The 27,745-nt window shown below is 39.8% G+C and overlaps 1 protein-coding gene across 8 annotated transcripts in view; it reads left to right on the top strand.

The window, feature by feature from the left end:
• The first annotated feature begins 484 nt into the window (after window positions 1-484).
• Window positions 485-27,745, top strand: part of abhd3 (abhydrolase domain containing 3, phospholipase) — a 103,926-nt gene continuing 76,665 nt past the window's right edge. For all 8 annotated transcript variants that reach the window (XR_015757000.1, XR_015757001.1, XM_043688236.2 and 5 more), the window contains exon 1: window positions 485-747. Coding sequence is in view for 6 of the 8 variants with exons in the window: in XM_043688236.2 (XP_043544171.1) it covers window positions 538-747 (210 nt within the window). In the remaining 2 variants the exon portion in view is untranslated. The remainder of the gene's footprint in view (window positions 748-27,745) is intronic.

Here is a 27,745-nt window from a genome sequence, read left to right as displayed (position 1 = left end):
AGAATAAAACAAGCTCTTAATGAGGCACCATGGTGGCTCAGTGGTTAGCACTGCTGCCACATAACGCCAGGGACCCAGGTTTGATTCCATCTCGGGCGACTGTCAGTTCTCCCGTGCCAGCATGGGTTTCTTCCAGGTACTCTGGTTCCTTCCCACAGTCTGAAGATGTGCAGGTTAAATGGATTGGCTATGCTACATTATCCATAATGTCCAGGGATGTGCAGGATAGATGGATTGGCCATGCGAAATGCAGGGTTAGAGGGTGGGGAGGTTGAGTCTGACTTGAATGCTCTTTGGAGGGTCAGTGTTGAGCTGATTAGCCTATTTCTACAATGTAGAGATTCTATTCAAAAAATTATATGTAGTTTGGATAAGTGAGGAAGGAATGTAACGTGTGATGCTATCTCTCCAGTAGGTGGCATTTAAATGGCTGAGTAGATGCCTTAAACCTATAAATAGAAGCAGAAGAGGATTGTGCTGGTGTATGAGGGTTGGGCTGAAGGACGCAAAAATCTAGCATTACAGCCTCTGTTTCTGATGAGCAGTGCTAGTGACTGGTCTTTATTTGTAACCAGTAGCACAGCAATGATCGATCTGAGACATAATGTGAACACATTGACCAGAGATCTGAGAGTGTATTTAGAAAATCAGGTCAAAATCAATCTGCCAGGTTCAGGGGTAGGTTTGTCTCTTGTTTTAGGATTCGGTGCTGCCTACATCTGTTATTACCTGAACTCAATTGCAAAGGTAAGCAAGAGGTTTATTGCTTTTTATTTATCAGTCTGTTGTAAAGTCTGCCTGATCAGGTCCTAAAAAGCAAAAAAAAAAAATTAAATGATTTACAGTAATGTTGCATATTTTCTCATGTCCTACATCTTAAGCTGTCTCTTACTTTGCCAGAAAAAGGTTTGCAGCTAAATCGATTCCTGTCAGGATAAGATGAAGTGATTAAATCTCTGCTGCAGACATTGGTGTTATTATAACTGTTTGCATTTTATTTTAAAATCTCCAATCATAAGTTTCTACTATTGTATCGAATGGTCAAAGTTGTCGCTTCCAGATGTATCTGTAATACATATCTGTACTAAAGTCAGTGACACCTTCTCAAGCTCGAGTTCTCAATATGCGTTGTTCCATTCCATTCTTTAATTTTGTTACCTTAATACACCATTGGCCTGTGGCCAATATGTTCAACCACATGTCTTCTGTTGTGCAATCTCATTCTTTCAATATCAATGTGAACTTTTCTGTTAATTTCTCTATCTTTTATTTGTTGTTAGCCTTATTTGAATTGCATTTTCAGAAGTCACAACTGCTTTGCAATTAGGCTGACACCATAGCTATTTAAAAAAATTCCAGTTGCCTTAATTTCAGGAATCTATTGTTTTGAGCACACAGCCTTAACCTGGTCAGCAATTAAGTTAGCAGTGTGATAGTTATTGTACTGAGATGAGTTTTGAGTTAATCTATTTGGCTATATCTTCTGTGTGCTTTTTTAATGAAAAGGTACATACCTATAAGGCAGACAATTATCATTTATCAGATATATTAATAAACTGTTTTAATTACTAATCATACACTGACATATTTCATAGTATCTATTTCTTATTCATGACTGTTGATGCTCTTTCAAAATATTTGAGAAAATTAAATTGCAATCTTGAGAGCAATATATATGAGTAATTGTGATCATTATTAAAATTAAACGATTTAATGATAGATGAACTATTACATGTGACCAGCAATAAAAGACAAACGAACGATTACTTCACTCTCAAATCCAGTAAACAGAACACATTGATATTGACAACATTGCACAACCTATAACACAAGAGGTATTGCACCTGAACCAAGTCAAAGTTCATTAATATATGTTGTCGACTCCCAAGCTTTCACACTCAGAAGTCTTGTCTGTGGAAATATAGATAATAAAATGTCAAATAATAAATGGTAATTTTAAAAAGTAGTGTCTCTGATATGATACAGTCAGGCCTTGTGCAAAATATTAATTGCTTTCCATAGTCCTCTGTATGCTAGGACAACAAATTAAATTTTATACATATTTATTTGGTGGTAGAGAACTAGTATATTGCTGAAAAAAAAGACACATTTTGTCAAGTTTTTCATCTTGCGCTCATCAGGACATTTCACAAGAAATACTAATATAAAAAGGGGAAACAACATTTACAGTGTATGAAAAGAGAACGTTACTTAGTTGACAAATTGGTGGAAGAATGCACCAGTTAATGATTGAGTCAATTAACTGCTAGGCATTAAATTTTAAACCAGGCAGTTGACAATAATCAAGGCATTGACATGAGAAATAAGCTAGAGGAAAAGTTGCCTCCTATTTTACTGAGTTGAAGCAACACAATGTGAATACAAGTTCTTTCTCTCTACAAAGAATTGGGCATTTTGTATTAATACATGTAGCTTCTGGTACATGCAAGGGCAACACGTTACAAGCCCAACTGATGATTCAACTTGGTTGTCAGTATAATTCTTCACACATTCAGAATTATTTCAGAAGTGTTGCCATTTGCAGAATCACATCTAATGTTGAACACTGTTGTGAGCTTCGCAAGTGCAAACTGCTTGGGTATGGACAGTATCTTGTTTGCTATAAACAGCTGAAGGAACATGCAATTTGACATGATCTACCAGTCTTTGGAGCATATGACCTACCTAACCAGCATCACAACAGTTCATATAATGTTATTACTTATGAGTTTTTTTAAAAACTTCAAAGTTGACATCACTGGCCAGTATTAAGGGTGAGCCACATTGCTATGGTCCTGGTATCACATGTTGGCCAGGTAAGGATGGCAGACTTCCTTCCTAAATGGATATTAAAGAATGAGGTGGGTTTTTATGACAATTGATAGTGATTATATGGTCACAATTGGGCTAGCTTTTAATTCCAAATTTTAATGAATTCAAATTTCTGCAATGGGGAGATTCAAACTCATGTCCCCAGAACATTAGACTCGAGCTCTGGATTAATCCCTTTGTCACTACATCACCACCTCCTGTTGTGATAGGCAGAAAATCCGTTTGGCTTAATGTTTACATCCTGTTAGTGTTGCAACTACATAGTAATAACTGCTAGCTTCACCCATTGTTCAAACCTTTGAAATTCCTTAACATTCCAGGGTATACAATGCCTAATCAGGGTAGCCATTATCCTGCAGGAAGACTTCGATGTCCCTATTTCAGCATTACAGTTAACATATGAATAGCTCTATGTCCCAGGTTGCCAATACATTATAACGCATGTAACCAAAGGAATCCCAAAACATATGAATCAGTGCACATAGGATTTTAATAGACAGTAGTAGCTCATTTCTCATTTAGGATGCCTTGGAACAGAAACTCCTCTACTGCTCCATTTCAAAAGTTATTTTCATAAGTGCTGTCCTTTCTGTTGCAAATAGATGAATCTCTTAAACAAAGTCAATATCAGTTTTTTGTTCCCTATTTCATTTGGTCGGTTTTATTTCCAACTAGACAACTGTATCTATGTAAGGAATTATAAGCTGTAAATCTGCAGATACCACTCACCCCTCTTAAGTATAAATATAAACTTAAATATAAAAACGCAGATTGACATTCCAACACGGTATGAGGGTGTATTGCATTATCATTGATGTTGCCTTTCAGCTGAGATACTAAACTAAGACACTATTTGGTCTTTTAAGGGTCAGCGTAAAAGATCCCATGGCACTATTTAGAAGGAGGACAGGGAAACTATTGTTCAACCTATGTCACTAAACAGATTATCTGCTGCTATCACATTGCTTGCTATCAATGTAAACTTGTAGCGTGTAAATTGGCTGCAGCATTACCACAGTATTCACACTTCAAATGTATGACATTGAAAGGTCATGAAAGGCATTATACAAATGGTAGTTCATTGTCTCTCCCCATAATTTCAAACAAAAATTGTATTTAGATTTAATACATATAACAGAATAGATATCAGAATGAAAACATCTTACAATTTATCCAAAAATTACAGAGGTTTATAAAACCATGAGGGACATGGATATGATGAATAGCCAAGGTCTTTTTCTCCAGGGTGGGGAGTTCAAAACTAGAAAGCATAGGTATAGGGTGATAGGGGAAAGAGTTAAAAAGGACCAGAGGGAATAGCTTTTTCCAAAGAGAGAGTGTCGTATGTAAAGAATGAGCTGCCAGAGGAAGTGGTGGAGGCTGGTACAATTACAACATTTAAAAGACATCTGAATGGGTATATGAATAGGGAGGGTTTAGAGGGATATGGGCCAAATGCTGGAAAATGGACTAGGTCATATTGGGATATCTGGTTAGCATGGATCAGTTGGCCCAAAGAGTCTGTTTCCATGTTGTATGACTCCATGACTCCAAATCATCTCCTTACGTTTTTAAAAGTGTGGATTACTTAACATAGTACAAAATCCTATTATAATAAATGTCTATAGGGCCCTAGTTGCTGGCCTATACTGGGTACATAACACGAATCTCAAAAATGCATAATAACATAGAATTCTAAATAATTTACAGGACAATATTTGGTTTTATACAAGTTTTACGATCCAGATGAGCCTATTTCCATCTCATTCAATGAGCTATGCTTTTAATTTTAAATATTAAAGCAACATATTTCTTTAAGGTGCATTGCGTGGGCAATATGACAAATTCACACCATGCACACCACAGTATATGTAGATCATGGTTTCTGTGACATGTGAGCACCTAAAGTAAGCCTATCGAGATACAGGTGTTGGGATACAGGCGCCTGCTCTTAGAATAGCAAATACAATACCTGCCACGGTCACTGGTAAGGTCAGAGTCAACTGTGGAGAGATTTCTGTTAAGCCATGCAGTTTTATAAATTTTTTAGTTCTTTATTTGTTACCATTACGTTCTTAGTGAAATTATTGATAAGATTTTTTTTCTCCCAAACCTTGCATTATTTTTTTCAATTTGGGAAGGATTTTCTTCTTTTAGAGAAATCATCCTTAAGTAAATCTTACAACTGCTTTTCCAATGTAAATTATCTAGGGATTGAGTTTGCCAAAACACCCAATGGACAGAGTCATATTAGTTGCAAAATGTTGCAGTTAGCAGTTCTTTCAACATTTACGGGTTATAAATGCAAACAGACATAGGGCACACTGACACTGATATTCTAATAGAACATAAAAGAGTTATAGAAAAAAGATACAGTTTACAATTCTCATGTTGACCTTTTGGGCTCATAGTGGAAAGTGTACATTGAGCTCCTGTGCAAATTCAAAACTGTGAAAATCTTGTCTGTAGTTTCATTTACTTGCACTTGTTCAGAAGGCAAAGCAGCTGTGAAGACAGAAGAGAGAGAGTTTCTGCTGTAAGCAGCAAACTCCATGTCAAATTTGTTTCTTCAGCTCATTCTCTGAGACATGGGAATTGCTTCTGAGTTATCATTAATGGCATAACTCATGAACATCTGACCTGGCTAAATTAACCTACAGTATTCAACAGCATTGATTTTTTTTTCCAGCTAATGGCCTTTAACAACTTGAAACTATCTAGAGCCCACGAGCTGTTTCAGAATTTTTTTTATTTGTACATGAGATATGGGTGTCACTGGCTGGGCCAGCATTTATTGCGCATTTCTAATTGCCCTTGAGAAGGTGGTGGTGAGTGCACTCTTGAACCACTGCAGTTTATTGGAGGCTGACGTACAGATGGTGTTGTTCCCATGTATCTGCTGTCCTTGTCATGGTAGATGGTTATGTTCTTAGGTTTGGAAGATGATGTCTACAGAACCTTGACAAATTTTTGCTGTGCATATTGTAGATGATACACATTTCTGTTACTAAGCAATAACAATGAAGATTCAGTATGCTTGTGAATGTGATGCCAAGCAAACAGGCTTTTTTGTCAGGATGGTGACAAGAGTGTTGCTGAAACTGCAGTTTTCCTGGCAAATGAGGAGTATTCCATCACATTCCTCACTTAAGCCTTGTAGATTAGAAGGGTTTTAGGGATTCCTACAGTGTGAAAGCAGGCCACTTGGCTCATCAAATCCACAGCCTATAACCCTGCATTTCCCATGACCAATCCACCTAACCTGCACATTTTTGGACTGTGGGAGGAAATTGGAACAAACCCCATGCTGACACAGAATGTGCAAACTCCACAGTCACCCAATGCTGGAATCGAACCTGGCTCCCTGGTGCTGTGAGGCAAAAAGGCTAACGACTGAGCCACTGTGCCACCCAGGATGATTCAGGAGATGAACTACTCACTGCATTTTTCCTAGTCTCTGATCTGTTCCTGTAACCACCTGTACTTAGATATATTTCTTATTCATTTACGGGACATGGGCTTTGCTGGCTGGGCCAGCATTTATTGTCTGCCCCTAATTGCCCCTGAGAAGGTGAACTGTCTTCTTAAACTGTTGCACTCCATGTGTTGTCAGTAGACACAATGCTGTAGTGGAGGGAATATGGCTTATCCAGTTCAGCTTCTAATTAATGATAACCACCACATTGTTGGTAGTTGAGGATTTGGTGCAATTAAGTATCAAGGGGCAATGATTAAATTGTCTCTTATTGGAGATGGTCATCGCCTGGCCTTTGTATGGTGGGAATTTTATTTGCCACTTGTCATTCCAATCCTGAATATTGTATTGGCCTTGCTGCATTTGAACTACTTCAGTACCTGAGTCAATAGTACTGAACATTGTACAATCAGTGAACATCCCTAGTTCTAACCTTATGATGGAGAGAAGGTCATTGATGAAGTAGCTGAGATGGTTCAGCCTAGGGCACTGCTCTGAGGAACACCTGAAGAGATGTCCCACAGCTGAGATGACTGACCCAGCAACCAAAATCATATTCTAAATGTGCCAGGTATGTGTCAGTTGAATGTGGTCTTGATGCCAAGGGCAATCATTCTATCCTCACATTGTGAATTCAGCTCTTTTGTCCATATTTGACAAGGCTGGAATGGGGTCAGGAGCGGAGTGGTCTTGGAAGAACATAAACTGTACATCACTGAGCAGCAGCAACAAGAGATGCTGCTTGATAGCAATATTGATGACACCTTCCATTACTTTACTGATGATCTGATGGGGCGCTAATTGACTTGGTTGAATTTATCCTTCTTTGTGTACAGGACATAACTGAACAATTTATCCATATTTTCAGGTAAATGCCATGTGTTGTAGCTGTATTGGAACAGCATGGTTAGAAGTATGGCAAGTTCTGGAGCACAAGTCTTCAGTACTATTGCCGAAATATTGTCAGGGCCCTTAGCCTTTGCAATCTCCAGCAGCTCCAGTCATTTTGTGATATCACATGAAGTGAATCAAATTGGCTGAAGGCTGGCATCTGTAATGCTGGGAATGTTGGAGGAGGCTGTAATGGATCATCCACTCTCCACTTCTGGCTTAAGATTGTTGTGATTGCTTCAGCCTTATCTTTTGCACTGATGGTTCCCCCACCAATGAGGATGGGAATATTTGTGGGGCCTCCTCTTCCAGTGAGTTGTTTGATTGGTTATCACCATTCACAACTGCATGTGGCAGGACTGCAGAGATTAGGTCTGAACCATAGTTTATGGGATCACTTAGCTCTGTCTATCACTTGCTGCTTATGCTGTTCAGCACACAAGGAGTCCTTTTTTGTAAGTTTCCTTTTAAATGCACCTGGTGCTGCTCCTATCATGACCTCCTATACTCTTAATTTAATCAGGGTTGATCTTTGTCTTGATGGTAATGGTTGAGTGGGGTATATGCTAGGCGAAAGTGAGGACTGCAGATGCTGGAGATCAAAGTCAAGATTAGAGTGGTGCTGGAAAAGCACAGCAGGTCAGGCAACATCCGAGGAGCAGGAAAATCGACATTTCGAGCAAAAGCTCTTCCTTCATCATCATTCCATTTAGTATGGAAGAGAGGAACAGATTTCCAAAGACTGACGCCACTGAGAAAATTTTCACCTCACCTATATTAAATGGGCAATGCCTTTTTTAAAAAAAAACAATGACATTTAGTTCTATACTTTCCCATAAGTGGAGACATCCTCTCCTAAACCATCACTGTTAAGATCCCTCAGTCTGTTATATGTTTCAATCAATTCACCTCTTGCATTTCTAAACTCCAGCAGATACAAGCCTAACATTCTTACTTTACCTCATAAATAGCCCACTGATTAGAGGTACTAGTCTGATAAACCTTTTCTGATCTACATCCATCAAATTTACATGCTTCCTTAAATAGAGTGACATTAGAGGTGATGGTCTAGTGGCTAGGCTACTAATACGGGGACCTAGGTAATGTTCTGAGAACCAGGTTTTAAATCCTACCATAGTCATGTGGAATTTGAATTTGAATTTGATGAATATCTAGAACTAGGTGTCTAATTGTGACCATAAAACCTTTGTCAACTGTCAGGAAAAACCCATCTGGTTCATGAATATTCTTTAGGGAAGACAATCTGCCATCCCTACCTGGTCTGGCCTACATGTAACCCCAAACCCACAATAATGTGGGTGACGCTTAACTGCCCTCTGGGCAATTAGGGATGGATAATAAAAACTATACAATACTCAAGATGTGGTCTCATCAGTGTCCCATATAGCTAAAGTATAACTTCCCTACTTAATGCCACTGAAAATTAATAAATATTTTATTAAATTTCCCAGTTACTTACTGTACCTGCATTCTAGTCTTTTTTGCAATTTATGTACTGGGGCACTCAGATCCCTCTACCTATCAGAGCTCTGCAATCTCTCACCATTTAGATAAAATGCTTTTTAAAACACTTCTTCCTTCCAAAAGACACCAGATAATTATAAATTGTTTGTTACAGTCTACTATACATTTGAAATTGTACTTTATTTACTTTAAATCAACCTATTCAGAGATTTTAATGCACACCTCTAGAGTAGGAGGGACTTGAACCCAGGTGATCTGGTCCAAAAGATGGTAGCCCTGAAATCTATCAATGCACAAATTTCAATGTATTAAATCAGAGTGCAAATAAGTGACACTGCTGTAGATTTGGAATTATTACATAATTATCAATGTAAGATCAAGTTATATGACTGAAAAAATGGATAAGTATGGAATATAACTTCAAAAATACCCATTTTTGGATGTAGTATTGTCTTCAGAATGAAAGAGATTTATAAATTAATTGGCATTCTCTACATTTGTTGAAAACATTATGTAGAAGGTAAAGACACTCCATAGGAGGGTTGTGGAAATACTCATCAATACTTCCTGCTAATTAATATTTTATAGACTTGTGAACTGTGAAAACTTGCTTCTTAACCAGTTGGTTTTCTTTACCTTTATGCTGATGATTTTATTGCACAAAGTTGATAGCTGCAAATTTGCACGTGTTCAATCCTTTAAAACAAAATTGTAAAAAAACAAAAAACAAGAAGTACGTACAACTCTTCTGTGCATTCAAAATTCTTTTAGAAGTTATAGACCAAATAAGATGATGTGCAAGTTATACTGTTATGTTGCAAATATGTCTTAGTCAACAAATAACTGGATATGAGAGTCTGATGCAACAGAAATGAATTGGTTCAAGTACTAAAGGGCATTCAATGTGGAGTTTATTTTTAATGGTTTAGTGAGGTTCAAAGGACATTGAATATTTACACAAGTTTTTTTCTGCATGAGTAGTTAAAGTCCATTTTATTAAACTGGGTCAGTTTAACCTGGCTGTTCATTAGCAAAGAAAGAAGGTGCATGTACTATAAATATTTCTGTAAAAAAGACATGTATAGAGAATTAATTCAATAACATTTGATTTTTTTTGTGTTTAGACGTTAAGTTCTAAATTGTAGGCAGGATTTTCTGATGACTAAAACCCGATGACAGGGTTTTCAGAAGAAAAAGAAATCACCTGCATTAGAAGAACATCCACATATACCACAATTCAGGAAGTAGTGGACTTGCATTTAAATTTCTCCTGTTCTTGAATATGGTTCTTGAGCAGGCTGAATGGCCTGCTCTGCTCGAATTTACTATGTTTAGTTGTTAGTTCTCCCAAAATATTTCACCTCACATTTTTCTGACTAAAAATTCCATTTCTGACTGTTAACTCCTCTGACCAGCGTGCCTAATATCCTCCTGTAGTCAAACTCTTTCCTCCTTGTTGCTTACCATACCATCAATTTTCATATCTTCTGTGAACTTAATGATCATACTTCTTCACAGTCATCATTGGATCATTATGCACGACAAACAGCAAGTCTATGGTACAGTTCTGGACACAGGCTTGCTGTCATAAAAAACAGCCTTCAACCACCACCTCATGAAGTCAATTTTGAATGAAACTTGTCAAATTGCCCTGGAAGCCCAAAGGTTCTTAGCCAGTCTGTCATGCAAGACCTTGTCAAAAATCCACATAGACTATATCAATTGCACTATCCTCTTCTACCTCCAACCATCTCACAAAAGATTTAATCAAATTTGTCCAACGTGATCCCCCTCTCAGAGCCACACTGACTACCCTTGATTAATTCTTGCCTATCCAATTGGAGACTAATTCTGTCTGTCAAAATTTTTTCTAATTGTTTCCCTACCACAGATGTTAGACTCAAGCTTATGGTTTTCTGATTTATTCCAACCAAACATCTTGAATAAATGTGACCTGAATGAACTGTTGCAACACCAGGGTGCCAAAATTTGGTCATTGCATGTACAGACAGTGCTTTTGATAATCACTTCAATAATAATCAAAATTGCAGTGAAGTCTATGGAACACACAAAACAGATAGTGCTGGAGATACTCAGCAAGTCAAGTAACTTCAGTGAAGAGAAAAATAGAGTCAATGCTTCAAGTCCAGTCTGATGGATGCTGTTTTGAGCATGTTTAAAGGGTCACTAAACAAGTTGCAGTCGAAGTACTTTTGACTTACTTTTGCTGAGGCAAAGTTTCTGGAAGCATTGTGGCAAGCTGTTGCAGCAATTTAGAGGTTTCTGCTGACTGCTGAAAGAGGGGAAAGGCTCACTCAATGGTGCAGTTTTGTTGTTGCAGCACCATTTGCTTTACAGCACCATTTGCTTTACAGCAAATGCAAGTCATGGAAGAGAGGATCGGAGAGATAAAGCTTTGCAAGGGAGGAGAAAGAGAGATCTCCATAGAATTCCATATCCACAATAGATCTTCATACCACTATATGGAAGTTGAGCCAGCAGCAGTGCTTCAGGAAGCTATTATTCACAAAGAAGAGCTTTACAGAGTTGTTGCCTCCTTCACACTGACTTGGGACAATGAAACAGAACAAGGATAGCTCTCTGTGGTGTTATGGTTGCCACTAGTTTACATTCTATGGTATTAAATCATTGATTGGCCATTTAGTAACTTTAATTTGTTCACAAGTTGGTGGGGAGCGTTGGTAGATGGCACTGCTGGTACACATCTAATTTTATGGATTAAAATGGTTTTGCCCCATTGGCCATAAAATTCTAGCTATGGGTTCTCCCAAGATCAAGAATAGAGACAGGTTTGCTGAAGATACTATCTGTCTCAGGATGCCATTCCCAGTACTGCAGCGTTGACCTGGATGAGGGGAGGGCAGGACAGGTATCCGACACTCACTCCATCATTTAGGCCAATTACAATATTTATAAAGCTTGTTAAGAACTTGAGGGTAGAAATGTAATTTTGAAGGGGGCATAAAGTTTTCAGCATTTTTCTGTCCAATATCATCAAGGGAGATGGATACAAAGAGGGGAGAGTAGTCATGGCTGTCATCAGACATCACCCCAGTCCAATTGAAGGGGTAAGAGGGCAAAGGAATACTCAGCAATGGATATGAAAGGGAGAGGGAGCACAGAGGTCAGAAATAGTGTGAGGTTATCACCCATCAGTTTTGCACCTCCTTTCAAGGCACATGGGTGGCTACATATCTAAGATAATGAATGCAGCTCAGAATGCAGCCAAGACTGTCATATTTTGGATCCTGTACAATTGAGGAGCCTCACAGTTTGTGGGAATAGTAGAACACTAAGCATTGTCCCAAGTACCGGTTAACAGAAACCGAAGCCATGTAGGTATCAAAATGTCCTTCCATATCAATTACTGCCTCTGTTCAAAACATTTTATTGTCCTTTAAGTCTCTTATTAATGTGGCTATAGTTCCTGTAATCACTGTAGTTCCTAGGGTATGGGGACACTCACAGTGCTTTAGAAAGAGTTCCAGGATTTTGACCCAACAACTGTGAAAGGTAATATTATTCCAAGTAAAGATAGTGAGTAATTTGAAGGGCAGCTTGTCCTCCTAAGAGTTTGGGTCATGGCTTTGGGAAGTGCAGTGTATCTTGTAGATGGTACATGCTGCTGGCATGGTGAGTCAGTGGTGAAGAGAATGAATATTTACAGTGATGTATGGCTGCTAATCAAGTGGGCTGTTTTGTCCTGAATGGTGTCAAGCTTCTTAAATGTTTTTGCAGCTGCCCTAATCCAGACAAATGGAGAATATTCCATTCCACTCATGATTTATTTCTTGTAGATGGTGGGGAGACTTTGTCAGGAGTCAGAAGGCAAGTTACTTACTGCAGGGTTCCTAGTCCCTGACCTGATCTTGTAGCCTCTGCATTTTTATGGCTGATCCAGCTCAGTTTATGGTCCATGGATGTTGATAGTGTTAATTCAATGTTTGTTACAAATGCTCATTCATGTCACACAAATGGTGGCACGGTGGCTCAGTGGTTAACACTGCTGCCTCACAGCACCAGGGATCTGGGTTCAATTCCAGTCTCGGGTTACTGTCTGTGTGGAGTTTGCACATTCTCCTAGTGTCTGCATGGTTTTCCTCCAATAAATCTGGTTTCCTCCCACAATCCAAAGATATGCAGGTTAGATGAATTGGCCATGCTAAATTGCCCATAGTGTTCAGGGATGTGTAGGTTGGGTGCATTAGTCAGGGGAAAATGTAGGGTAGGGGAATGGGTCTGGGTCGATTACCCTTCAGAGGGTTGGTGTGGGCTTGTTAGGCCAAATGGCCTGTTTCCACACTGTAGGGATTCTATGACCCTAAAGTCCAGACAGTATTACTTTCCAGTTGTCAGCCCAAGACTTGATATTGTTCAAGGCTGTTGCATGTGGATATGAGTGCCTCAATATCTGAGGAGTGACAACTAGTGAAAGACATTATGCAATCATCAGTGAATATCTCCACTTCCGACTTCATGGTGAGAGAAGCTCATTGATGAAGCAAATGAAACTGGTTGGGCCTTGGAGATGATCCGGAAGGACTCTTGCAGTGATTGCCTTGGACTGAAATTCTGGACCTCTAACAACCATAACAATCTTTTGTGTTAGTATGACTCTGACCAGTAGAATGCTGTACCTCTGTTTCCCATTTATTCAAATTTTTCTAGGTCTCCTTAATACAACACTCAATTGTTGGCATGATGTCAAGGGAAGTCATTTTTGCCTCATCTCTATAGAAATTATTTCTTCCGTGTTTGGACAAGGACTGTAGTGAGATCAGGAGCTGATTGGCCTTGGTGGAAACCAAAATGATCATCAATGAGCAGGTTATTTATTTGCATGTGTCTATCGATTGCATTGTCAACAATCCCTTCCACCACTTCATTGATAATTGAGAGTAGACTGATTAGCAGTAATTGGCTGGGGTGGATTTGTCCCACCTTTTAGGTACAGAAGATAACAACAATTTTACATATAGTTAGGCAAATGCCACTGTTATAGCTGTATTGGAACAGCTAGTTCAGAATGCAGCTAGTTGTGCAGCACGCATCTTAAGTACTATTGCCAGTATCTTCACATGAATCAAATTGGTTGAAGACTGGTGCCCATGATTCTGGATATATTATTTGGATTTTCAGAAAGTGTTTGAGAAGAAACTCAATAAGTCAAGGACCCATGGTGTGGGGGTAGTATATTAACATGGCTAGATGATTGGCTAACTAATAGATCACAGAAAACTAGGATAAAAGTGAGCATTTCCAGGATGGCAACACCTAACATGTAGAGTGTCACAGAGATCAATGCTGGGGCCACAATTATTTCAATATATATTGACTCAGAAAAGGAAAGTGAATGTATTATAATCAAGTTTAAGATGACACAAAAGTACATGGAAAGGCAAGTCGTGAGGATGGCACTGCAGAGGGATACAGATAGATTAAGCAAGTAGGCAAACTCTGGCAGATGCAATATAATGTGGGAAGTTATGATATTGTTCACATTGGCAGGAAGAATATATGAGCTGAATATTATTTAAATGGAAAACGACAGCAGAAAGCAGAGAGATTTGGGAGTCTGCATCCATGAATCACAAAAAAGTTATATTACAAGTTCAGCAGCTAATGGAGAAGGCAAAACAAAGGCTAGTCTTTATGTCAATGGGTAAGAATACAGGTCTTAGTAAAACTACAGGGGCACTAATTAGATTAGATGAAGAATATTGTAAACAGTTTTGATCTCCTTACCTAAGCAAAGAGAAATTGGGTTTGGAGGCAATCCAGAGAAAGTTCACGAAGTTGATCACAGATATGGAGAGAATTTCTAAGGCAATCACAGGTTGTGGGAATAAGCCATGAAGGCAGAGTTGAGGATTATCAGATTAGGCACAATCTCATTGAATTGCAGGGCAGATTTGGTGGGTCAAATGATTTACTTTTGCTCCTAAATCTTAAGGTTTTTCCTGTATATTTGAACAACTGAAAGATGGTCTTATCAGAAATAGTACTGTTTTAGGCCAAAGGGATCCAGCTGTGAGAGAGGAAGAACAGACTCAAGAAAATTATCGTCACATTTCATTCTTTCACTCATTAAAAGAATTTCCACTGCACTTATATTAATGGGAAAGGAGTTTGCAGTTTGATTGACAATTAGACTCTGATTAGAACAATAGGCAATGCCTTTTCCAATGAGTGCAAGAAGAAATATTTGCAGAAAATCCAACAGAAAGCTCAAGACCAGAGGACAGGATATAGATATTGCAGGCAACAATGAACCACAAGGATATCCAGCATGAGGAAGCCAATGCTCTAATTGCAAAACAAAAGCTGAATAACTTTGCCTATATATTTAGAAAAAAGAAACACACCTATAAAGATGGCTGCCTGAGTTTGCAAATGTATATTTTATGAATTTTTTTCTTCAATGTCCGAGAATTCAGCAGATGTAGATCCTGCACATTTGACCATCGAACTGACAATGCCTCTGCCCGTCCTAGGCATTTTCCAATTGCACATAAAGTTTGGAGAACAGCTAATGATTCCAGAGAATGGAACTCACAGCAGACACAGTCAGCACTAAGCTCCACCTGATCACCAGATATCCTCCAAATCTCCATGTCCCCTTTTAACTTGTACTATGCCCAACAGTCCATTTCCGCCAGTTCTCACCCCCTCCCCCCCCCCCCGCCACCCATATGGAGACCCACCACTTGACCTTTGGCCTGGACTGTACTCCATATCCCTGGGTTTCTAATTACCTTGTGTCTCTATGCTCACCCATGGAAGCCATGGTAGTGGTCACTGCCAATAACCAACCCTATCACCCTGTCCCCCTCATTGCCTTCCATCCCCTCTGATGTTATTTCACCTAGCCCCTGTGCAACAGAGATTCTTTGCCTACCTTTGTCCTCACCTCCAAACATGCTCTGTTTTCCCACTTCCCAACTTTGACTTTCTCACCCCTTTTGACAGTGATCCCCATGCTGCCCCTACAGGTTCCCCTTGCACCCTCCCTAATGATCAACACAAGGACCTCCAGCAATCTATTTGCATTAGACCTTCAACTGACTTTGTGCCTGCAGCTCCCCAACTGATGATATACAATTCACCTGACTGCGATGGTCCCATAGGACTGACCATTGATCATTCCCCAGTCTGTTGTCAGACATATCAGCTGACCATAGCCTCCCAGAGCCACTGGACTGTGTGTAGGCTTTACTGGTGACTGACAGCACTCAGGCCCCTCACTGATAGCTCCAAACCCTTGACTGGATGGAAGACTAGCCTGCCCACCCACTTTCCAAGTCCATCATTTTCTATATAGATAGTTGATACATTCTGTATGTGAGAGATTGACAATTTGGTGTTTCACACAGCAAGATGTTATTGCCCACTCCCAGAGAGATCACTATTGATAAAGACTGCAAGCACCCTGACTGTATCTGCACAAAAGAGCATGTCAATATGGCAGTGCTGACAGCACCATGGCACTTTAGCCAGAACCAATGGCGATCATTACTGCTGCCACTCCATACCTTGTTTGAACTGTGGAAAATGAGATCACAATGCTGTATTCCTCCTCCGGGCTTACAAGAAAAAATTTAAAACATGAGGACTCAATACAGAAAGTAGTACTGGTCAGAGGCAGCCGAAAAGTTTCTACGGGACTGCTAGAATTCGTTGACTGGTCCCTATTCAAGAACTCAGCAGCCATCCTAGATGAGCATGCCACTACCTTTACAGACTTCATTAGCAAATGTGTAGAAGACTATATACCAAAGAATTCTGGATTAGTGGTGCTGGAAGAGCACAGCAGTTCAGGCAGCATCCGAGGAGCAGTAAAATCGACGTTTCGGGCAAAAGCCCTTCATCAGGAATAAAGGCAGAGAGCCTGAAGGGTGGAGAGATAAGCTAGAGGAGGGTGGGGGTGGGGAGAGAGTAGCATAGAGTACAATAGGTGAGTGGGAGAGGGGATGAAGGTGATAGGTCAGGAAGGAGGGTGGAGTGGATAGGTGGAAAAGAAGATAGGCAGGTAGGACAAGTCATGGGAACAGTGTTGAGCTGGAAGTTTGAAACTAGGGTGAGGTGGGGGAAGGGGAAATGAGGAAACTGTTGAAGTCCACATTGAAGCCCTAGGGTTGAAGTGTTCCGACACGGAAGATTGACTGTTCTACGTAGCCAACAAAGAGACAGGCATAGCTGGGGCCCATACATATGCCCATGGCTATCCCTTGGTCTGGAGGAAGTGGGAGAATTCGAAGGAGAAATTGTTAAGGGTGAGGACCAGTTCGGCCAAACGAATGAGAGTGTCAGTGGAAGAGTACTGTTGGGGACGTCGGGAGAGGCAAAAATGGAGGGCTTGGAGGCCCTGGTCATGGCAGATGGAAGTGTAGAGGGATTGGATATCCATGGTGAAGATGAGGTGTTGAGGGCCGGGGAAACGGACGTCTTGGAGAGGTGGAAGGTGTGGGTGGTGTCTCGAACATATGTGGGGAGTTCCTGGACTAAGGGGGATAGGACAGTGTCGAGGTAGGTAAAGAGGAGTTCAGTGGGGCAGGAGCATGCTGAGACAATGGGTCGGCCAGGGTGGTCAGGCTTGTGGATCTTGGGAAGGAGGTAGAACCTGGCAGTGCGGGGTTCCCAGACTATGAGGTTAGAAGCTGTGGCTGGGAGATGAGGTGATGAGGTTCTGTATGGTCTGGGAGATGATGGTTTGGTGATGATGGGGTGGGGCCAAAGAAGTCAATCCAAATGTTCGCCAACCAGAAACCACAGATGAACCGGAAGATACATTGCCTACTGAAGTCCAAGTGTGTGCCATTTCTGTCAGACAACCCTGATCTTTGCAGGAAATTCTGATATGACCTCTGTAAGGCCATTAGAGACACCAAGAGGCAATACCAGACAAAGCTAGAATCCAAACTAACCATTCAGACACGTGCCGTTTGTGGAAAGGCCGACACAACATAATGGGCTACAAAGTGAAGCAGAACAGAACAATGGACAAAAATACATCACTCCCTGATGCACTCAATGCACTTTACGCTCGCTTTGAACAGAAGGTCAGTGAAACAATCTCACCTGCCTCAACAGTCTCAGATACATTTGTTCCCTCAGTCTCTGCTGCAGACGTCAGGTTGGCCTTTTTGAGAATGAACCCACAGAAAGCGACTGTCCAGATGGAGTCCTGGCCATACACTCAGATCCTGTGTGCACCAGACGGCAGAAGTATTCGCTGACATCTTTAACCTCCCCTTCCTATGATCTTAGTGTTCACCTGCTTCAAGGAGATCATAATCATCCCAGTAGCAAAGAAATCTCATGCAGCATGCCTCAATGACTACTAACTGTTGGCTCTCACCTCCACAATTATGAAGTGCTTCATGGCTCATATGAGTTCTAGACTCCCAGCCTGCCCTGATCCCTTGTAATTTGCCTACTATCGCAACAAATCCATGGCAGACACCACTCTCTGGCCCTACACTCATCTATAAAACATCTGGATAACAGGATACCTAAATCAGGGTCCTATTTATTGAATATAGCTCTGCCTTCAATAATTCCAACCAAACTAATCTCCAAACTCCAAGACATAGGTCTTTGCTCCATTCTCTGCAACTAGATATCGACTTCCTGACCCACAGACTACAATCAATGCGAAAAGGCAACAAGACCTCCTGCATGATAATCCTCAACACTGGTGCCCCGCAAGCATGTATAGTCAGCCCCTTTCTATACTCCCTATACACTCACGATTCTGTACCCAAATTTCATCCTATTTTCATCTACAAGTTCGCTAATGACCCTACCACTTAGGCTGTACCTCAAAGAATGATGAGATAGAATACAGGAAAGAGACAGAATGCTTAGTGGAATGGTGTAAAGATAACAATCAGGCAAACAAAAGAGCTGATCAGAAAGCAAAGTGCAGGATACACTCCTCAATGAAGCTGAGGTAGAGATGGTCAAGAGCATCAAATTCCTTGGAGTGATGATCACCAACAATCTGTCCTGTGCACTCACATTGATGCGATGGTCTGGAAAGCACAAGGCCTCTATTTCCTCAGGAAGCTAAGGTAATTTGACATGCCCTTAAAGACTCTTGCTAATTTTTATAGATGCACTGCTGAAAGCATTCTATCCCGGATGCATCATGGCTTGATACTGGAATTGCTCTGCCCAGGACCATATGAAACTACAGAGAGTTGTGAACACATTTCAGTCTATCACACAATCCAACCTTTCATCCATTGACTCCATCTATATTTCCCGCTGCCTTGGGAAGGCAGCCAAGAATTGAAGACCCCTCCCACTCCGGTTGCAATCTCTTCCATCAGGTAGAAGACAAAACGCTTAAACACAAGTACCAACAGATTAAAGAACAATTTCTTCCCCGTTGTTATTAGACTTCTGAATGGATGTCTCAAATTTTAATTTTAATCTTGATCTTGCTCTGTGCACCTCTGTTGCTGTAACATTGTACTCCTCACTCCGTTTTAATATCCTAATGCACTTTGTATAGTATGATCTGCTTGTACTGCACACAAAACAAAACTTTTCACTGTACCTACATAGATGTGACAATAATAAATCAAATACCAGATATGGCATGTTAAGATAAGACCTGGATGTTATGAGTATGCAGATAATCATTAAGTGAACCATTGCTAATGGAGCAAAGAAGTGTCCTGCAATGTCATCTGTTACAACCTATGAGCTGGGTGCCTGTCCCTGCATATAAAGTGTCCTTGCAGCAGCCTTTCAATATTAGTTGCTGGTGCACTCTGCAATACAGGTCTGTGTTTGCTATATCCTTTTAATGGAGAGGACCCGTGAGGATTATGCCCTGACACGCTATTCAGTGCTGAACAACATGGAGACTTTTCACAGCTGGTAATAAGTTGAAGTTACCAGGTAACTGCTCTGTCTCGCATGTCAAGAATTCTCAGCATCTCATTTGTTCAGTGCATTTGGTAAGATAGACAGCTTAATATTAATGAGTCAAGTTGTGGCTTTAATAAAGTCATTTAACAATCTAGAATACCCAATAATTGGCAATTTGTGCTGCCCACTGAGAAACTCACTCTGCTGCACAGCAGATACAGAAGAGATGCAGTGCATTGCTTCTAATCATAGAATCTCTACAGTGCAGAAACAGGCCATTCAGTCAATCTAGTCTGCATCGAACATCCTACAACATCCCACCCAGACCCAGACCCCATTTATTCTATCCCTGTAACTCTGCATCTCCCATGGCTAATCCACCGAGCAGACAATTTAGCATGGCCAATTCAGCTAACCTGCACATCTTTGGACCGTGGATGGAAACTGGAGCACCCAGAGAAAACCTACGCAGACATGATGAGAATGTGTAATCTCCATACAGACAGTCACCTGAGGCTGGAATCCAACCTGGGTCCCTGTGAGACAATGGTGCTAACCACTGTGCCACTATGCTGCCCAGGTATTATATAATATTGAGAAAGTCCTCTCCAGACTTCTTGAGTGATTCTGCCACGTTTCTCACCATTGCCCACGTCATGAAAAATCATAATAAATTCTACCCATTGATACTAATAGTCAAGCATTTTGCTCAAGTCAATCATCAACCTTAACTTTACTTCTCTCTCCAAAACTACTGCTGACTTTTTTTCCCCCAGAATTTTTCATCTTCAGATATCTAGTACCCTCAGTATCTTAATGTTACTAAAGTATATTAGTATGAGCAGCATGGTGGCCATGGGCAGCATGGTGGCTATGGGCATTATGGTGACTCAATGGTTAGCACTGCTGCCTCACAAAGCCAGGGACCCGGGTTCGATTCTCACCTTCGGTGACTGTGTGGTGTTTGCACATTCTCCCCATGTCTGCGTGGGTTTCCTCTGGGTGCTTCAGTTTCCTCCCACAATCCAAAGATGTGCAGGTTAGGTGAATTGGCTATGCCAGATTGTCATAGTGTTAGATACATTAGTCAGGGGTAAATATAGGGTAGGGGAATGGGTCTGGGTGGGTTACTCATCGGAGGGTCAGTGTTGGGCCAAGGATCCTGTTTCTATACTGTAGGGAATCTAATCTATATTCTGATCATGTTGGGCTAAGAGCTGTATAATAGTCTTTCTTAAAGTACTTTAAATACAGATCTTGAGAATGGGTGCTTGGGTTGTGGATGAAGTCATGGATTCGTTCGCCAAGCTGATTATTTTGTGCAAATGTTTCATCGCTACTGTGTGGTGTTCGTGCTATGGGAGGGAGTTGTGCGATAATTAACCATGGTGTCACCGAGCAAAAACACACCAGCTTGGGGAATGTATCCTGTTAAATACAGTTCTATGCAAATCTGTTTAGAAAAGCATTACATATTATCTCTTAATTTGAAACAATTTATGTCAGTAAATGATTTATAAACACTTCAGCAGTGAAACAATTAACATGAGTTAGTCTGGCCAGTTTAAGATATAAAATAATGTTAAGAATATGAAATATGTAGACAAGATTATGGAGATGATAGAACAGCAAGATGTCTCCAGGGACATAATGCAGTTTTTATTTTCCCCCCTCACTGTCCAAATTATTTATCCAGATAACTTATGTTTTTTCTGGATAGCTGAAGGATTTTGTATAAAAGGTTAGGCTGATTCAGAACCAGAAATGCTATGCTCGGAGATGCAGAACTACCAAAAAAAATGGCTTCTGACTATAGGCAATTTTATACTGAGAGAATACTATCAATCACAGGTGTGAAGTACTCCCATTATCAATGGCAATCTAATATTAAATGCCAACCTATCCACTACAGTGGTACATTTTACTGGATTACATGAGCTGCTTTCATATTTAGCTCTTAATCCACTTACTGTGGAAGTAAACTAAGCTGGTTCCTGCATACATCATAATGGAAGCACACAAGCAAATTAAATATTTGCATATTAATATTGCAATAATTGCTTCTCTGGTAATATCACTCAGTTATTAGGAAATATCTTGTTTTTAAGTGACTTTGTTGTTTTGAATCTTTGACACTCCCACCCCAAAAGGGAACTAATCTGCACAAAGGTGAATTAGGCATTGCACACAGCTCACAACTCCTGATTCCCTCCAACATTAAGCAACCTATCAACCAGTCAATGTGACATGAGCTGCTGCAGCTGTCACATTCCGTCCAATTTACCTCACAGTCTTTCCCAAAATGAGTGTACACATTAACAGGCTAGAGATGTTCATCACCATTCTCACCGAAAGTTTCTCTTCATATAAAGTGACGTATATACAGTCAACACAACATGTTGGATAATCAGAATGAGTTAGAGATGAATTATTATCTGAATGTCAGTAACTCAATGACATACCTCAGACCAGGGGTATATTACATGGTCAGCATTAGCAGTTGTCCCCATGTTGTTGGCATTTCTGGAGCCCTTTCCTTGCCTGCAGTACACTGTTCAGGTTCTGGTTTTACCCTGGGTAAACAACAAGCATGTGATGTAATCAAGCTTCTTTACTGAATATATATGTTCACTACAAGTATACATATTAAGACCATCAATTGGCCTTCCCGTGTGCAAAAGTCCATCCTTGGATGATTGACCTGCTAAGCCTTTTTCACAACTTCAGTAGTTGACCAGACCATTCTTCCCTGATGATTACTCTGACCATCTCAAGCTCCGGATATTTATAGTGTGAAGTATAACTCATGCCTCCGGAATGTCAGAGAATGGTGGCACATGCATTATCTAATCCCCTCTCGTCTGGGGTAGTTGCCAGGGAACTAATTAACTATTTCCACTACCCATCTTGTGACTTTCTCCCACTAGTTCCAAGTCTTCTTAAAGCTAAATAGTTTCAGGCCTTGTCCTGTTAGGCCCAGTTGGAAAAACAGCAAGTGTTTATGACAGGAAACAAATCTTTTCAATGTTTGATTGTCCAGCTAAGCCCTCTGTTGTACATTCCAGTCATTACTACCATCATCCCTTAATCAATCACCCTTCATTCATCCCTGTTGCATACAGCACAGTCAAAAAGCATCCACAAATAAGTATCTAATTACAAAGCCATGCCAAAATGTTGTTCTGAAGGGTCTTGATATTACATTATCAAGCACACAACTGAAATGAAGCTTTCAGTTACAAAGTGTGGCATGCTTCCATCAGGGTGTCATACTTCAGGTGACCCAAACTGAGATGAGACCTTTATGTCCTCAGATCACTTTACTATGATGCAGTGATAATAACATAAACATGTGTCTTAATGGTGTAATGACATACTGTGTTTTTTAAAGGTATACCAACATGAAACTGTAAGAAGTAGCACAAAAACACAGGGACAACAATTAAAAAAAAACTATATCTTGCTTACTACAAGGGACCCTTCTAGTTAGACAAGAGGGAGGTTATTCTCAACCACACTCAACCACACAAGCCCTGGAGAAATGTATTCCTAGAAGGCACTGGTGGTAGCACATAAAATTTGGAGTGTTGTCTCATCATAGGACACTAATAAAAAATAACACATGAATTACCAAGACTAAAAACTACTGAGACTAAAACAAGTTATATAAAAATTACAATATAGGTTAAATCTTACAAATTCATTCACAAAGTGACAAAATATGACTTTGAAAAGCATGCTGAGAGTTGTGTGAGTAGGGGTGCTAGGTGAAGAGGGAAAGGGCGTGCTCCTTCGCCTTTTCCAACAGTTTCACCTGACATGTATTGGTTCTATTCCAAAAGTTTAAAATAGCATTGGAAGTTGACGTAAAGTTAACTATATAAATATTAATTATATATATATATATATATATAATTAAATCTTAATTATAATGATAATAATTAAATTAAATTATAATTAATTAAATATATATATATACACACATACACATGCGCACACACACACACACACACATATATATATAAAAATATATTAAAATTTTAAAAAAATAATTGAATAAAATAATTTATTGAAAACATTAGGGAATGCAGGACAGGTGATGTGTCTTGACCATAGCAAGTAAGAGCTTTTCGATGTTAGTGTGACCAAAGTAAACAATGGCATCTCAAGGAGGCTCAGAGTCATTACACTTAAGGCTGAGTTGTGATTGTGTGATATATCCAGGGGTGTGGCTGTTTCCTTGATATTTTGTCCCAGAACAGGGGAGTATGGCTGAAGTTGAAGCAGGTAAAAGATGCCAGAGGACAAGACAGCAGGAGCCTCAGCCTTTGCAATTGTCCAACAGGTTCTTTCAGCTCGTCTGAATAGGAATTAGTGCTGCAGGAGGGATGAACTAACTGAAAATATTATCGTAGGAGCAGCAAAACAAATTTATTATTAGTGGTGTACACTATAGTGAGGGGAGTGCCACTGTTCTCTGCCACAAACGGCAAGAGCCAGAAAGCAGTTCGGGACATCAGCTTATGTTTGACAAACAACTTACAGTGAGAAGGGAAGGATCCAGTTGTTGTGTTCTATGTAGTTACAAAATAAACAGGCCAGACAAGGAATGGAATGCAGCATCATTGGTATGAAATGCTAGTCACTAACTTAAGAATCAAAACTTCAAAGATCTCTGTATTATGACCTCAGTAAGGTGCAATAGGGCAAATAAGATTAGAGAAATGAAAATGTAGCTGAAAGACTGGCACAGTGGAAGGGCATTCTGGTGCAAGGGGCACTGACACCAGTTTTGGGGAAAGTCGTGTTGGAGTAATGGGACAGTCCATTGTTGAACCATGCTGGGGCCAGTGTTCTAGTGAGCTGTGTAACTAGGTAAATAGGGGAGGTTTTAAACTAAATAGTTGTGGTCAGGGATAAACTTTGGAAAGATGTGGTAAATCACAAAATAGAGACAAAGAAAGAGAGAAAGATATGCATATAGGATATGATAAACAAACCACGGTAGGAAGGGATGGAGAGTACAAACCTAAAAGTAAGCTAATAAGTAAAGCTAGAGATTACAAACATAATGGCTTGAGAGGCCTGTTCTGGCTTTTAATTTATACATCCACATGTCTAGAACATAGAACAATACAGCACAGAAATGGACTCTTCGGCCCACAATGCTGTACCGTATGTATACGTACTTTTCAAATCTATCACTTCACATTGTTTTCTCTGATCTTTCTCTCAAATTATGCTGAAATAATAGAATGGATGTGTCCTACCCCTCTCATAAGAACTCAAAAATTATGAGTGTGAGTGACCATTCCACCCCTGAACCCTTATGCCATTCAGTAAGATCATAGTTATTCTGACTGTGGCCTAAATTTCATTTTCCTGTCTGAACCCATTATAATCCTTGACTTTCTTGCTAGTCAAAGTGAATCCAATTCCCATGAAATTCTATTTAAAAAAGAAGGCCAACACAGTACTCTAGGTGTAATCTAACTAAGATAGTACAGACCTCAAAACAAATGGACAGGGACCTGACACAATATCACATGGATTTCTAGCCCTAAGCCTCTCCCATTGTTTAAGTTGTTTCTAGCTCCTTCCTAGACCAATCAATGGTTCCTGGGTCTCACTGCATCTCATCTATTTGGTTTCTCTGAGTGCTGGATGAATTGAAATTTCCTACAGATCAACAAGATGACTCTTGCTAGCATCTATGTCCCTCCTGTTCTAATTTTATCAGCTTCCCTGGCTGAAAGTGTCTTGCCTTAGCATGTATTCAACCCTGAAATGAACTTTAAACCTCACACCCAATCATGCTGACACTTTCGCATTATATCGAAACAGCAAGTGACTTTTCATTATGCAACAATTGTCGACCTCTGACCCCAATGCCTATTCCAGCTTTCTGCAATGATGTCACGAATAAGGCAAAGCAGATGATTATGCCAGAATCTGAACTGTATGTCAACAGTGTCTCACGTGACAGCTTCCTGTTCCTCTGCAGCAAGGTGCCTGCAGCCAACCCTTCACTTAAAAAATGAGAACGTTCTTACAGCAATTGCTAATGTAGCATGTAATATGAATGAATTGATCAAAGAACTATCAATTTATTTAGGTATCAATCTATTTGATTCCAGAGCTAGTTTTCTTTTTGCTTTAGGATGCAGTGCTCTCTACTTCTATATTTATTTTTACTTAATATCAAAGGTAAGGAGACTTACAACTTCTATTTATTGACTTCATTTAATACTTAAGTATTTTATTATGTCATTTATTTCCTGATAGCAATTTATGATCTGCAACTGTAAATGCGCGCATCATGTATAAGTGAATTCAAGATGTGTTACAAAACTAAATGTGATTGTGACAATATAGCAAATGATCTTAGAAAGCATTCACTTAGATTATTTTAGTTAGGATTTGATCTGGTATGAATATTATTTTGGATCATTCACGTTTTTTAATTCATCATTGCTATGCTCCTGAGTCTATTTTATGAATCTACTTCATAATTTGTCAATTCACAGCTTGGTGTGGTATTAATTCTAATATAGCTCAGTGATTATGTGTACAAGCAATGAATTTGATGAACCAGGGAGAACTAGATACAGAAAGCTCCAGATTGAATGAGTGGTTTCATGCATAATTGACAGGATTCTCTTTCTCAGAATAATGTCATTGAATATCTTTAAAATTAAATTAGATAGATTCTTAATTAATAAGGCAGTCAATAGGTATGGGAGTAGATAGAAAAGTAAAGAGAAGAAACAGATGAACCATGGTCTTGTCAAAGGCAGCAGCAGGCTCAAGGAGCCAAATGGTATGCTCCTACTCCAAAATCATCTACTCTTATCAAATTGAGGTTAATACTATTTAGTGCATTTTACTGTATTCATTAGCCCTGAGAGATTAGTGATTATGACGCCATAATAGGACGGCAGCTGTGGTGATTGATTATGATGTAACAATGAATGATGGACATATGACAACATTTTCATCATGATTGAAAGATGGGCTGCACAGGTAGCAATGATGTGGATGTACCGGTGGTTATCACATGACACCAGGTTATAGTCCAACAGATTTATTTGAAACCGCAAGCTTTTGGAGTATCACTCTTTCTGATGCTAGTGAGAGAAGCGACATCAGGCACAGAATTCATAAGTAAAAGATCAAAGGGTCATATAACTGATGCAAATGTATTGAACAAACCTAAGATGGCTGTTAAATCCTTAACCAGTTAGAATGGAGATGCAGGTTAATATGCAAATCCCAAAATTTCTTTCAAGTCACTTCCACGAGATAGCTTAAGGTTTTATCAATATAGAAGAGGAGACATCTCAGATCAGACAATGCATTTTAGGTGTGAGGGCTTGTCTCGAATCTGACTGTGTCTTAACCTGGAGTCAGATTGGTTTTGTTTCCAAAGTAGAAATTTATAAAAATGCCACATTGACTGACTGTCTACAAATTGTATGGTTTTTGAACAAAATAGAATGTATCTACAAACACAAATTTTCAAATTCAAATTCATCCCGTGGACTTATACAGGTGTGTGTGAGTGATAGAGAGAGAGAGATAGAGGGGGTGAGAGTGTGCATGAGAGAGGGAGTAGGTGTGTATGTGTGACTGTGTGTGTGTGTATGTGTGTGTGAGAGAGTGCATGTGTGTGTGTGTGAGACAGTGTGTATGTGTGTGTGTGAGAGAGAGTGTGTGTGGTTGTGTTTGTGTGTGCAAGCGTGTGTAACACATTGAGCATACAATAATTATATAGTACACAGTCAGTAGTGAACGATGAGACCAGGAATGATCAAAATTACCTCAAGGTTGGGATGTGCCAGGATACAATGCTGACTATAATATGTTTTTCAAACTTGTTAAGAAAAAAATATAGTAACTTTTTTTATTGTTTGTAGAGATCGAAGGACAGAAAAGTCTGTCTGATTTCCATTAAAGCATTGCAATAAAGTGCCTCAATTATGTTTTGCAATATAGGGCTGGGTATTAGGGCCCCATTTAAGGCAGGAAGAGACATGATTGGGGCATGAAAATAATATGTCCAAACGGCATGCCAGTTTCCTGACCCCATTCCTAAGCCAGCTATTTCTGTGAAGGCATGTTTGGGGCTGGCAGCATTTTCTGTCTCTGTAAAGCAGGCAG

Source organism: Chiloscyllium plagiosum, unplaced genomic scaffold (genome assembly GCF_037043375.1).
Source record: "Chiloscyllium plagiosum isolate Xiang-an unplaced genomic scaffold, Cpla_swu_hap1 HiC_scaffold_4, whole genome shotgun sequence".
Classification (NCBI taxonomy): domain Eukaryota; kingdom Metazoa; phylum Chordata; class Chondrichthyes; order Orectolobiformes; family Hemiscylliidae; genus Chiloscyllium; species Chiloscyllium plagiosum.
The sequence above is the reverse complement of the archived record's forward strand: the minus strand, read 5'-3'. Positions and strand labels throughout refer to the sequence as shown.